This window comes from Lissotriton helveticus, chromosome 2_1, assembly GCF_964261635.1.
Source record: "Lissotriton helveticus chromosome 2_1, aLisHel1.1, whole genome shotgun sequence".
Taxonomy (NCBI): Eukaryota; Metazoa; Chordata; class Amphibia; order Caudata; family Salamandridae; genus Lissotriton; species Lissotriton helveticus.
Window position 1 is genome coordinate 1,793,457,083 of NC_136059.1, and position 13,142 is coordinate 1,793,470,224.

The 13,142-nt window shown below is 47.8% G+C and overlaps 1 protein-coding gene across 5 annotated transcripts in view; it reads left to right on the forward strand.

The window, feature by feature from the left end:
• The window catches only part of ANK2 (ankyrin 2), a 1,987,506-nt gene that overhangs the window by 905,838 nt on the left and 1,068,526 nt on the right, over positions 1-13,142 (forward strand). The window contains exon 1 of one of the 5 annotated variants that reach the window (XM_078676739.1): positions 4,573-5,171. The exons of 3 other annotated variants lie outside the window; for them this stretch is intronic. In XM_078676739.1, coding sequence (XP_078532865.1) covers positions 5,046-5,171 — 126 coding nt within the window. In that variant the 5' untranslated portion in view covers positions 4,573-5,045. Of the gene's footprint in view, positions 1-4,572; positions 5,172-13,142 lie in introns of those variants that run through there. One more of the 5 variants, XM_078676737.1, reaches the window with a different exon arrangement.

Genomic DNA, 13,142 nt, shown 5'->3' on the forward strand with positions numbered 1-13,142 from the left:
CACATCCCCCCACCCTACACCCCTGCAGATGGCTACGACCTAACCCCATTAGCAGTGTGCCTGTCGCCCCCTAAACTACACCCCAAGGAAGGGGAAAAAGTTGGAGGAGGAGAAAATTACAAATCAATACGGGCTCCCGGACTCCCATCCCCCCACGAAAGGCTGACACCCCCTACCTTAGTAAGTAGCAAGTTTTAACAAATCAAGAGACAGCCGGAAGTAGGGGAGCAGCAATCTGAAAAGCACCATCCCACCCGACCCCGTTACACTAAAGAACTAAGATCGGGGGGTCCAATATACGCCCACAAACGCCTCCCGGTAGTAATATTCAAGGTGGAACCCACACATTTACCGCTCAAATCAATGTCCGCTCAAATCAATGTCTCAAAACAGAAATCGTCCTCAGCCTTGACCCGCGCGATCAGGCACACAGTAGTACGGCACCCGAACCGCCGCCATCTTAGAAGAGTCAACAAACCGGAGATGAATGTCGAAATGCACACAGAAGCAAACCCAAAACAAATGTACACATTCGAGTCCACTGTCTCCAGGTCCCAGCCATGCCGACAAAAATTCTCGGAGTCGCTTCAAGTCCTGACGCACCAACTCAAAAGAGGGCGAGCGTACCGCCCGGATGATCCCCCACGGTTTTTGCACAGAAGCCATCAGCCTCGACACATGGCTCGATTGTCCTCTCCTCCGTCGCAGTGTCCCACACTCTGACACAGTCGGCATAGCCAGTACCTGGGCATGATCAGAGACACCCTCCCGAGAATCATGTATCCCACGCATCTCAGGGTCGACCTCAATAAGACTGGGTTCAGTGGACTCTAGTACTCTGGCAATACCACCAGTTTCAGGAACAGCCGTTTGTAAATGTCCCCATCCGAGAGCAGCGGCATCTAGTTTACTCCCCAGGATATGTGTCCTCCGGGCCAAGAAAAGACAGAGACCATCGAGTGCTGCAAGTATTACTCCAAGCGTAAGCTGAAATCCGGGCCGCTCCGTATGCATCAGCACGCAAGCGGCTTCCCGGACAGGAGATGGAGAGTCCGCACAAAGAACATGGCCGTCCGGCTCATCAGCAGAACTGAGTTCGGGCGCCTTGGAGGAGCGGGTCCGGCTCACCGAGGGGTCGACGTGAGGCACCATACCTTGCTCTCGGCTCCCGGTCCGTCTCCCGGGCCCCCAGAGACAGACCCCCCAAAGATTAAGGGCAGAACCAGCAAGTCAATCCATCCGCGTGAGAGGGGGTCAAAGCCTGATCAGGATATACCCGCGACCATCAGACCGACGCCCCTCCGTGCTCCGGCAAAATAACACGCCACTTGTGCCCACAGCAGAAGTAGTAGTACACTTCACTCCGGTGCCAAAAACCCCCAAATAGTGAGCTGCGATATCAGAACAAACCTCCCCTCCGCTCCGACGGGCCGGCTCCTCCTCAGTTTTATGGCTGATGTCATCGAACCGATGGCCGGCCGCACTCGTACTCGCGGCCCCGCTGATGCAGGCAGCAAACTTCAGGGCGACGTTACAGCGCACTCAGAGCAGTAAAATCTTCGGGGTTACACGAGTCGGCACCATTCCAATTCCGCTACACGGGGGCAGTGCGCAGGTACAGGATGGTTGGCAGGATTTTGCAGCAGGATTAGGAGGGTTACGGAGCCGGGAGCCTAAGCGGCCATCGCGGTCGCCATCTTGGCTCCTCCTCCTGATCTGGCCACTCTTGAGAGCTTCTAGGAAGGTGCCTTGGGTGAGAGAGAAGATGATAATGGTGAGGAGGAGTGAGAAACCTTTGATGAAAGACAAAGGTAAGACATGATCTTTTTAGGAAGAGGCTTTGAGGGAGTTGAGGATGTCTGCAACATCTGTGAGAGACAGGGTGTTGAAGGATGACCATTTTTGGGTTCTACAAGAAGGGGTGTGTGTAAGAGGAGAAGCAGGCTTGGTGGTTGTTGATTTACTGTCACATTGTTTTTCACAGAAGAAGTGATTGATGGTGTTGAACGTATCTGTGGAGAATGAGATAGATGGGTCAGGCGGAGGTTGATGCAGTGCCTCATTGTCTTAAAAAGTGAACTGCTTCTGTTGGGGCCTTCATTGATGGTGTTGGTATATAACTGTATTTTGGTCGATGTGATGAGCCGTCTGTTTGTTGCACAGCGGAACTCCAGTATCATGAGGTCTTTGGGATTTCTGTTTGTCTTCCAGTTTCTTTTCTATCTGTGAAAGGAGTGTTTATTGTCAGTGAGCTACTAGGCTGCTGAAGGTTTTGACTTGCACTTGCATGTTTTCATTGGAATATAAGTGTTCGCCTAGTTTTCAAAAAAAGCGCTGTAGTTGTTTAGAATGTTGTTGGCATTCGACATGGAATCAGCAGGAAGAGAAATGAGTTCATGAATTAAGTTGTTGATGGGTAAGTATTTGAAGGATTGGAAGGTCTGCTCTTCTCTTGTGGGTAGACCTTGGTTTGTTGGTAGGATGCTGAGCAGGGAGGAATAGGGATGGCAAGGTTGTCGGTCCAGTCCAGGAGTATGGTTTGTTTGCATTTGGGTGTTGGTGATGTTGAAAACATCAGATCGAGGATGTGGCCTTTGGAGTATGTTGGCTAGGTGACATGATGTATCATGTTGAGTGCGTCAATTTGATTTAAGAGGGTGAATATTTTTTTACCGTGTGTTATATGGGAGGTAGAAGTCACTCATGAATGTCATAAGGGTGTGTTGGATGGATGTGGTGGCAAGAATAGCCAATAATTCATCAACGAAGTCCTTGTCCTGTCCAAGTGCCCTGTAGAAAAGATGGAAAGTGGTGGTCTCAGCTGCAGAGAGTGGTAAGTGGCATGCTAGTAGCTGAGTATAAAAGTTAAGTGTGCTTGCCAATGTTTTCAGGAGGACTTATGGATGTCAGTGAGACCTCCTCTCTTCTGATGCGCATGCTCCACATGATAGATGCTGTAGTCTGTGGGAAGAAGGACGCCTAGGATGTGTTGGATGTAGGGTGCACCATGATGAGGAGGGCACCAAGCTTGTGACAGGTGATGAGCTGCATGGAGTACATATATTCTGTAATTTGAGGGTGTGTGGTAGACAGAGATGTACGAGGTTGAGTCTAAGTGTTGTGTTTATGCTAAATTAGTATTTGTTCTGCCCTGCTCTGGATGTGATTGTGGTGACTGGCAATATGGAGTTAGGCTATGATTATATTGCACCTTCTAAGTTTCAGTGGAACAGCGGTTCTGGTCCAAGGCCCTTCCTGTCACAACAGCCCCAAACAGGCAATTCCCCTATATTTACCCTTTTGTAAGTACACCCAAGTGGTAGAAGGTGGGAAGTGATTTTACTTTCTGTGCATATCGATGATGAGAAATGCAGTGATGTCACTCTGGAACAGATGAGTGACAGAAAACAAAGTCCTCTTGCCTGGCTTCTCCCTAAAAAATATAGTTTGGGGTAAAAACCAGCCTGTGCAGATGGGTGGTGGGAAATGAAGTACTCTAGAGAGGCTTTTTATTTTAAAGTTTGTGATATAACTTCTTGTGCAGATGGGTGATGGGAAATGCGGTGATGTCAGTTCCTGCGCACATGGGTGTATCTCATCAAGCGGTATTCTCAGTCACAACATGCACATAAATAGATATTGCAGAAGACGCGTTGGAAGCTATGGAGCAGGTAGGGTGACCTATGCCTATAATCCTCAAAACTCTGTCCTTGGCAGTGGGTGTACTCAGGAGTGCCCAGAGGGAGATCGCCCTCCTGGAAGCAGCCGGCTCAACCACTCATTCTTGGTTTCTCTTTCCCAGCACCTTGGTCAGCATGGAAGACTCCACCAGGCCCCCTCAGAGACACACACATGCCTTGGGAGTGCTGCCACACGTCACGGCTTAGTTTAATTCATGGGAGTGGTGCTTCCTTTCACTGTCGCTGGCACATGGGCAGTATTAAACTCCTCCTGTGAAGGGCTGCCTCTGGCATCCGTGGGTGGGAGCAGGCCTTCTACTGCCTCCTTTTGATGCAGCAGGTGGAACCCATAAATAAAGCGATGATGGGGGCTTCTACCTACAAGGTGCACCCCAAAAACGTACTATGAAAGCAGTCATTCCTGCAAATGGTTTCTTCTCGAGCCACAGAAACCGCCTCGGGGTATGTGGCCGGCTCAGGGAGGGAACTGTGTGAGGATTAATGTGTTGTTGCAGCGCTAAGCCCCCTCCTCGCCCCCCTCCTCCGCCAGAGCACCGCCGCGAGCCCCCTCTTCCCCTCCGAGCACTGCTTCCTGCAGCTTTCCTCACTGGAGCATCACGTGGGTGGACTGACCACCTCTTCCCAGACCACCGGACTCCCACCCTGCGCTCATACGACTGGGTGCACGCACAGGTGAACTGGACCGAGCTGTTCCTTTTACTTTCATTTGCAGGAAGGCAGGAAAGAACCAGTCGGGAGGGGGGATTCAAGTCATGTGTTTCAGCAGAGACAGTCATAGCAACAGCGGCAGCCGCGGGAGCAAGTCATTAAGTCAGACTGCACCATTTCTCTTCTCACCCTGCATAGGAGTGCTGCTGGAATCTGCAAGGACCTGCCCTCCCCCTACCGGCTCCGGTGCGATGGATCCTTCCTGGCTTTAGCCAGAGGACACGAGCTGTGTGTGTGTGTGTGTGAAGTGGTCCCGAAAGACCTCTCCTGATCTGAGAACGTGCTTCTTAAGGATAGATTTCTACATGGTCTGTGGCATTCATCTCTACTAGCGGTCACTGCAAATCTGGAGTGGTTCCGGTCTAATGGTCTGGCGTTTGATTTTATTTTTTGCTTACCTGGCTGCTGCTGCCTGTGTGGGTGTGTTTGCTTCTTTGCCTCAAAGCATCCATAAGCTCCATTAGGTGATGGGTTGTGCAAGAGCTGGAGTGGAGCTGTGACCTGCCTCAGAGGTGCAGAAAGAGAGGATTACCACCATCAAGCCTTGGCTGCCAACCAGCACAGGACCTCGACAGAAGGCAATCACCTGTTTCGCCGTGAGCAAAAAATTTGGGAGTTGGGGTTCCTCATCTCAAGATGGCTCATGCTGCCGCTTCCATCAAAAAATGCAGGGATTTGGAGGTACCCACCATCGAAGAGAAGGAAAAGGAGAGGCGGAGGCAGCGGAAGACCCCACGCGACCGGACGGATCGGAAGCGCAAGGTACGAGTGATGGGCCCCACCCCATCTGCTTTCAGACCATCCATGGGCGGCCATGTCCACCCACCTGTAACTCTTTCTCATTCATCTGTTTCCCATTTCCATCCCATGCTTCTGGGCACATATTCAATCCACTTGAGTTTGCAGCTGGACGTATTGCTTGGGGATGTAGTGGCAGAGGCACTGGTCAGCTCCCATTATGCACAGGTGCCATAGTACAGGTGCAGTGAATGTCCAGTTGCCTCATACCATCTCACTGGTCCCATTGACCTACAACTCACCCCATCCACCCATCCTCTGGTAGGTGGCATGCAATGTTGTCTTATGCTTCACCCATAGGAAACCAGATTGCTATTACAACCACCCACCCTGCTTACTGCAGCACCCCTGCTCCCTCAGTGCACAGCTGGCTGTGGGTGATTAATGATCTATAGATCCCCCTTCATGATTTAATCACAGGTGTTATTGGTGGCGGGGACCACATTTCCAGCCCGGGTTGCATCCACCCCCTCTCATCCCTCCAGCAGTGAAGCAGGAATCTGCATCCAGACGAGGCAGGCGGCGTTTTGCTGCATTGAGCATTTATCGCTGACTTCGTAGATGATCAGTGAATTGGTGGGGCTTGTTTTTGGGCCCCCTCTCTCTCGCCCCTCGGGGGCAGGAGGCCGCGGTCTCAGCTGGGCGCCCTCGGTTGAACGCAGTCCTTCAATAGAAAGACTTTGGAGGGGGGGTGAAGGCAGGAGTCTGCTGCAGAGGCCGCCCTGAAGCCGGGCAGCGCCGCCGGCGCGAGGCACACCGGCAGAAGTCAATAATTCAGGCTGTTTTCCGCTTCCACATCAACACAGAGCAGCACCAGCCCGGCAGCGTTTCTTTAACTTTTCTCCACACCTGCCCATCTATTTGTTCCACGTAGATTGTTCTGGAAAGAAGTCACGATTTACTACTCAGGCCCTATGTTTTCTTTAAATACTTGGCTTGTGGTTGATGTGTTTTGTATGTACAGATCTGTGGAAGTCAGACGCACCACACAAGGTGACTAGACGGTATAATTCACAACCCACGGAGGGCCACCAAAGTGTCCCCAAGAGGCCACCATCAGAGCATGACATATAAACATAGAAGGCCTGATGAACCAAATCACTGTTGATGCCATTGCATTGAAAATAGTTTGGTCAAAAAACAGGTTATTCAGAGGAATTGTACTAATACGCGTACATTCGCAGAGGGCTCAATGTTTACTTATAGTTTCACCTCTCTTGTGAGATGGCCCCTTCCACAATCGATAATAGCAATAAATAACATATTACATACTGCACATCTGCATATGTACTCTATATGGAATGCAAGGGCTGGTCATCTGTGTGAATGGCAGTCTGAAGACTTGTTCTCAACTTCACATTTAGTATTTAACGAGAAGGTCAACCTATCCACCACGCATGTCAGTTACAGATAGCACCTAACCTGCTACCCTTGGCTCACCCTTTCTTATCTATGGTTCTGCCCTTGCTGCGCCCGGTCAACTAGGGTCATGAGCCCAGATGCCGGAACAGAAAGGAAGAAGGGCACAAAGTCCATCTTTAGTTTCTGTAGCTTCCACTCTTTGCACTTCTTTTAGCTTCTCTTCTAGGAATAGGTGGCTGTTGATTGGCTAGGAGTGAGGCCTAGGCATTAGCAGTGTTTGTGATCAGCGTCTGAAAGATGCGTGAAGTCACGAATGCAACACCTGCTATAATGGCCATGCTTTTCAATTCTTATATCCCAGAGGAATCAATGGTCTACCGCTAGCAAGTTTTGGAAGAAATATGGATGTTAAACTTGCACTTTATATAGTTTGACTCCAGGGCTGAAATGGATTTATGTGGCGGACTGTAGCCCAGATTACAAGCGGACTGGGAAATTTTTCTACTGGTTTTGCAGAGTGTTTGTAATTTCAAGTCCCCGTGTAAGCACTGCACACACCATATTTTCCCCATGCAATGTTTGGCAAGTGAAACCTGCTGAAATTTACCCAAAGAAAAGTGTGCAAAAAAATGCAAAAGTGCAGAATTCGGTGCGGAAAACTCAGATTCTCCAAGTAATTCCCCATTTTCCAGATGTAATCACAACTACCACAACCTGAAGCATCAGTACTAACCAGGTGCTGTAAATCCCTAAACCTTTCCCAGACCACTCATCATCAGGGCTATTTTAGCAACTTTTCTTCTGGGATTGCATAATTAAGAAATACCGTACCTCTACGGGGCAAGAGGTTAGTAAAACTACAGCATCCACCCCAAGAACCACTCACACTCTTTGTTTGCATTTTTTTCTGTCCATTACTCATTAATTCACATTCTAACTCACTCACTTGCTCTTTTATTCTCCTACCCTCTCCTTTTATTGCTCACTGACTGATTCACTGACTAATTCACTGACATTCACTCACTCAATCACTCCTTTCCTTGCTCACTACATCACTCACTCCTCCTCTCTCCCCAGAGCTTGGCTATTGATCAAATACTCACTTATTCACTCCTGCAGAAACACTTCATCACTTGCTGAGTACTTCAACCATTCTCTCGCTCCGTGACGTGATCACATTCATTCACGTAACCATTAACTCTCCCTCTCATTCCATCAGTTGCTCATTCATTCACCTACTCATTTTCATAACTAGCAACTAATTATTTAATACACTCTTCCAACAGCAGGAACTGTAAATATGTCTATAGTGACCATTTAAATACAACTGTGTAAGACAATTGCAGCATATTTCTAAAAGACAGTTATCAGACTCTGCCCCTAGGTGTAGACATTTTGCACAGAGAAGCTTTGTGCGAGGGTGGGGAAGGGCAATAGAGGCAGGTCGTGGTGCTTCTCACAATGGGGGGGACATCTCCAGCCGGCACGGGGACATGGGGATGTCCTGTCCCATCACCTTACGCCTCTGTTATCAGTGGTCCATGCACTTTACCTTGGTTCTTGGGGCACAGTTCACAAATAGGTTGTATAATTACACTTGCACACATACTGCTGTGTGCCGGCATCAAGGTACGACGATGTCATTCATAAACATTCCAACTAGGGCACCTAGAAAGCTACTCCAGGTGCAGCTTTCCAGGGTTTGTAATTGGAGTGTCACGTGACATGTGCTATGTCCCCAGTGCAGAATTATGCACAAGGAAGAACTTCATATTATGGAAGTGCAGCCCTCAGTGCAATGGACATTATATATATATATATATATATATATATATATATATATATATATATATATATTTCTTATATTTTTTTTCTCTTCAGGGAACACAATGTTCCCATGGTGAACGTCTCTTCCACTACATCTCCACAAAGCTTGGGATTGGTCTGTTCTCTTCCCACTCAGACATGGGAGTAATATAGCCCTTTGCTTGATGTAATCTCGGACCTTTTTCAGGAAAGGGTGGGAGAGGAGTTTGTGAATGCCAACAAACACACAAACTTGTTCACTACCTTTCAAGGCAAAACACAGCTTGATCCTCCCACTCCGCCCCTTTTGCGCAGAGTTGCAGAGACTATGTGATTGCTCACAGACGTGGCATAACATTAGGTAGTAGTAAAGGCTTTTATGCCTGCCGTGCATTTTTATGGAGCCCTGATAGACGTGAATTGAGCAATTTTCAGCTGTAAATATAGGTTTATGGCCCTAAACTGCTTGCAGATTGGACGTGTGTTGTTTCATTCAACAGTTTCGTAGCCTAACAAATAAATGCAATCAAATGAGCATCAGTTTTCCCACCAATTGGTATGTTTTCTGCGAAAGAGCAAATAAAAACCTGACAGTTCCGTTCTTGCCTATTGGATACAACTATGATTCTGTCAGATGTAGTCAATAAATCATGTATACCTTAGTGAGGATCTATAAAAATGTCCCCATCTTGTCAATTTATTGAAAAGAAAGTACACTCTGATTTTCACTTGTTCACTCTTGGTGCAACACGTATTGATTCATACAGCACATAAGATATTTATTTTTGCATGACAGGTGTTCCAGAAATCAAAATACGTGTAGTGGCGCACTGCTCACAGAAAGCGAATGAGACTAAGCAGGCATAGATAGAGAACACTTTTAGAAGAATGTCGGGTTTCAACAGATACAGTGCAATATAATATATGGTAAACAGTCCTATTTATAGTTTTGCCTGATCATAAATCACAACATTCAAGCATTAATAATTTAGTGAAGACGTTTTGACCTGTGAAAGGATGATTTGATACAACTGGGTCTTCATCAGGAGCTAGGAAGATGGATACATCATGTGTAGTGAAAACATTGAGTAAGAATTGTGTATAAAAAATGTGAAAAGCTGTGTATCATAACTATACACAAACAAGCATTAGCAATGCAATAGGTCTCGCATTATTAAAGTTTGAGCTATTGGCATTGCTAAATAATGCAACACCAATAGCTCTAACTTTAATAATGCGAGACCTATTGCATTGCAAATGTCAGAAATAGAATGTACCTTCAGAGCTCTTGTTCAATGCTGGGTCATTATAGGGGGGCCATGCCCCCCTGCACATATACTCAAAGTCACACTTATTTATTTTGTTCCAGGCAATAACTCAAACCAGTCACGACTAAAAAAAACAAGGAGGTGGTTAATCAGTGGAAGGTTGCATTTTACCCAAAAAACGAACACTAATTACAATCAAAAACGGGTCACACGTGTGTCGCATATTTTGAAAGGCCCTACTATCACATTCATAAAGTTATATTTAAATGTTTAAGATTTTTGTACGCATAAAAAGTCGGGAGTAACCAACTAGAACGGAGACAGAAATAAGATAAAACCAGTCTTGGCACAGAAGAGAGAAGAGAGACAGGTCACTCAGCAGAGTGGCCTGACACACACAGCATTCACTGTGTTTCAACATAACGTAGTTCTCAAACGACACCCAGAAGTGGATACCGGTTAAAAAAGCAGTTTTAAGAATACAAAACAGCAATATTATGGGTTTAGTGTGCCCTGGTGCAACAGTACCTGCTGCACCAATGGAAGCCGCACCCCTGCATATGCTGCCTGAGCACCATGACAACGCATGGGACAGCGCGCACAGGGGTAGGTGTTATTGATGTTGAAAGCATGAGCGAGTTCACACGTGCAGTATGATTCCCAGCACTGGGCCTGGGTGCGCAAGGCCTCCAAAGAGAGAACTGTACATTTTGGGCAGTGTGGTTCCATAGGTAAAACACACACTGAAGGGAAGTGCGGAGAGATGATGCACACAGCAGAGCCTTCTGCATATCTAAAGCAAACAATACCACACATGAATATACTGCAGGCAGGCGTGAACAGAGAATGGTGAGTGAATGAGAGAGAAGAGGGGTGGCAAGGAGGGCGGACGAGAAGTACGATGGAGGAAGGAATGTGAGGCGATGAAAGAAAGGATGAAAAAGGGTTCAAAAAGGGTGAGAAAGTGAAAGACAAGAGCGAAGGATAAGAGAATAGGAAAGGATATAAAAGGGTGGGAAGAAATTACGTAAGGGAAGAAAGGGAGGGAGATGGATGTGTGACAGAGAAGGGTGTAAGACAGGTGATGGATAAGCAGGTGGAGGAGTAAGATGGAAGGGCGAAGAGTAAGAAAGAGGACTGAGGTGGGCCGGGGTCGAGAGCGCTGGATAAAAGCATGCCAAGGGAGAATGGGGGAAGAGGGGAAAGGAATGAGAGTAGCATGAATGAGGGCGTGTAAGCAAGAAGCAGAGGCGGAATGGGAAGAGCAGGAATGGGAAGAGGAGGCGTGGGAGACGGAGGGGAGTGGGTGTGGACTCCTGTACCTGGGTACCGAAGATGAATCGCACAGAACTGAGGCCGGCACCCCAGCTGTGAAGCGCCCGCCTGCTGCTCTCCACCACCGTAGGGTGGTTGCTTAGGCCCAGGTAGCTGTTGGCGCAGAAGTTCAGGATTTGTGTGAAGGGGGGGAACAGTGGGACTCAGTGAGTGAAAAGACGCTCTTAATCAAACGCAGACGGTCCTCTCTTCAGGGCAGCACACACCCGCAGGCCCGGTCCCAACACATCTGGTACACTAGAGCTTTGTGAAGCTGCTGCCTACCAACCCTTCCAGCACAACAGCAGCGTGTGCCACCAGAGCTATGGACAGCTGAAGACGTCTCATCCCCCAGCAGGACCCCTGGTTGCCTCTTCTCCGGCGGCAGTATTCTGCTATTGCGCCGAGAACCTGCGGCCCGCAGTCCCTCCAGCTGCAGAGTGCCAGCAACCCCCACAAAGCGCTCAAGCGTCCCTATATTCACGCAGCGCAATGCGGCACTCATGGAGGTCCCTTTATCGTGGCATCCGAAACAATGTGACATCAGTGCTTGTGCAGAGTAAAGTGGAGGATGAAGTGACTGTACATGTAAAATACAATATAAATATAGAACTACGCAGTGCTTAAGCATCCAGCAAGCGGTCTGTTCAAAACAAAAAGAAAAATTCATCATCCAGAGGGGCATCTAAAGATTGCTTGAAAATCCAAGGGGGATTTTTGCTTTAGTAGAGGCAATTAATATTGTCGACATTTCGACACAGATAGTCGCAATTACTTGAAAAAGCAATGTAATGTGAGTGATGCCTCACTGAGACTGAATGATTGAAATCGGGATGTGATGATATGGGCCGAAGTGAATATATTAAATGGAATAATAATGGGGCACCATTAGGCTAGTTATGTTACTTTTTTAATAAACATAGTTGAATAAAGTTACATTTTGAGACACAAGGAGATAAGGCGATTTACCTAGAATCACAAAATAATTGGCCAATGCTAAGATTGGAAATCAAACCCAGCACAGCATAGCTACAATCCACACCACCACCTTCTTGAGTACAATGTAAAACAGCAAAAAGTAAACTTACCAAACACTAGTATAACAAGCAAACAAATCCCGCCGCCTCCCCCCGGCCCTCACTTACCTACCTCCGGCCACAGAAACGCTGTGACGCACACCGCAAGTCGGCCTGGAGCGCGCCTCGGCAGAGACGCGGGAGGACAGGAGCGTGACGCGCGTGAACGTGCACGTTGACGTTCCCGCGCGTTCACGGACCTGAGTCGGCTCGTGCACAGGTCTGGAGCTGCTCGTTCACAGCTCTCACTCCCTTGGCAGGGAGGAAGGTGACTATAGTCGAGCTGGCGGGAGCGCTTCGCGCTCCAACGCCAGCTCGACCTAAAAAGGGCCATCACCTTAAATTAGTGCCAAATGAAGGCCAACGAAAGGCCAAAGAGTCGTTTATTAAGGGGGCCGTACATCTACAGCAAATTTACTTAAACCTCAATTTTTCGCCAGCACATAAGGTTATATACATGCTTGCCAAACTTGGGCATGGTGCAGGCAAAGTTCTCCTTGGAGTTGCATATGTGGCCTTAGAGGTTAGGTCTACATTAGTAGAAGAGGCAGGCCAGCAGGTTCCAGTATTTAATGACAATGCCACCCAGACTTAGGTATGGGAGTAGTCCAGCTGAGTTGATTCCATAGGGGTTCCCGGTATCACTTATGTATCCTGGATTAGAACAGCACCCAGTGGGCACCAGGTTCAGATTATCACTACTGCAAAAAAAGCATTACACATACTGCCCAGTTATGCTGTTGTGTGGGTCCCTCATGCACCATTTTGTCTTTTTTTTTAAGTGGGTTTACTTTGAGGTCACTGCTTTTGGCAAGTAGTGGCAGCTGATGATCCTAGTATCAGAGAGATGTGTGTTTGCTCAAGTGTATTTGTGTAGGTGACAGTGTGCAAAAAAAACTGCTCACCAGTCTTGGCTTTCTACATGTGCACACCTTTCTGAACCATTTGCATGAGCTTTGTAAAGCACGAGCATCATTGGAGTCTCGCTTCTGAATTTAATATACATTTTGAGGCTCTGTCTGTATTGAAATATCTTCTCGGTCAGCATTTTGTTCCTGCACCGAAGCCTACCTCTGCCAGGCTACAGGCGATGCAGCTCTTCTGTACTC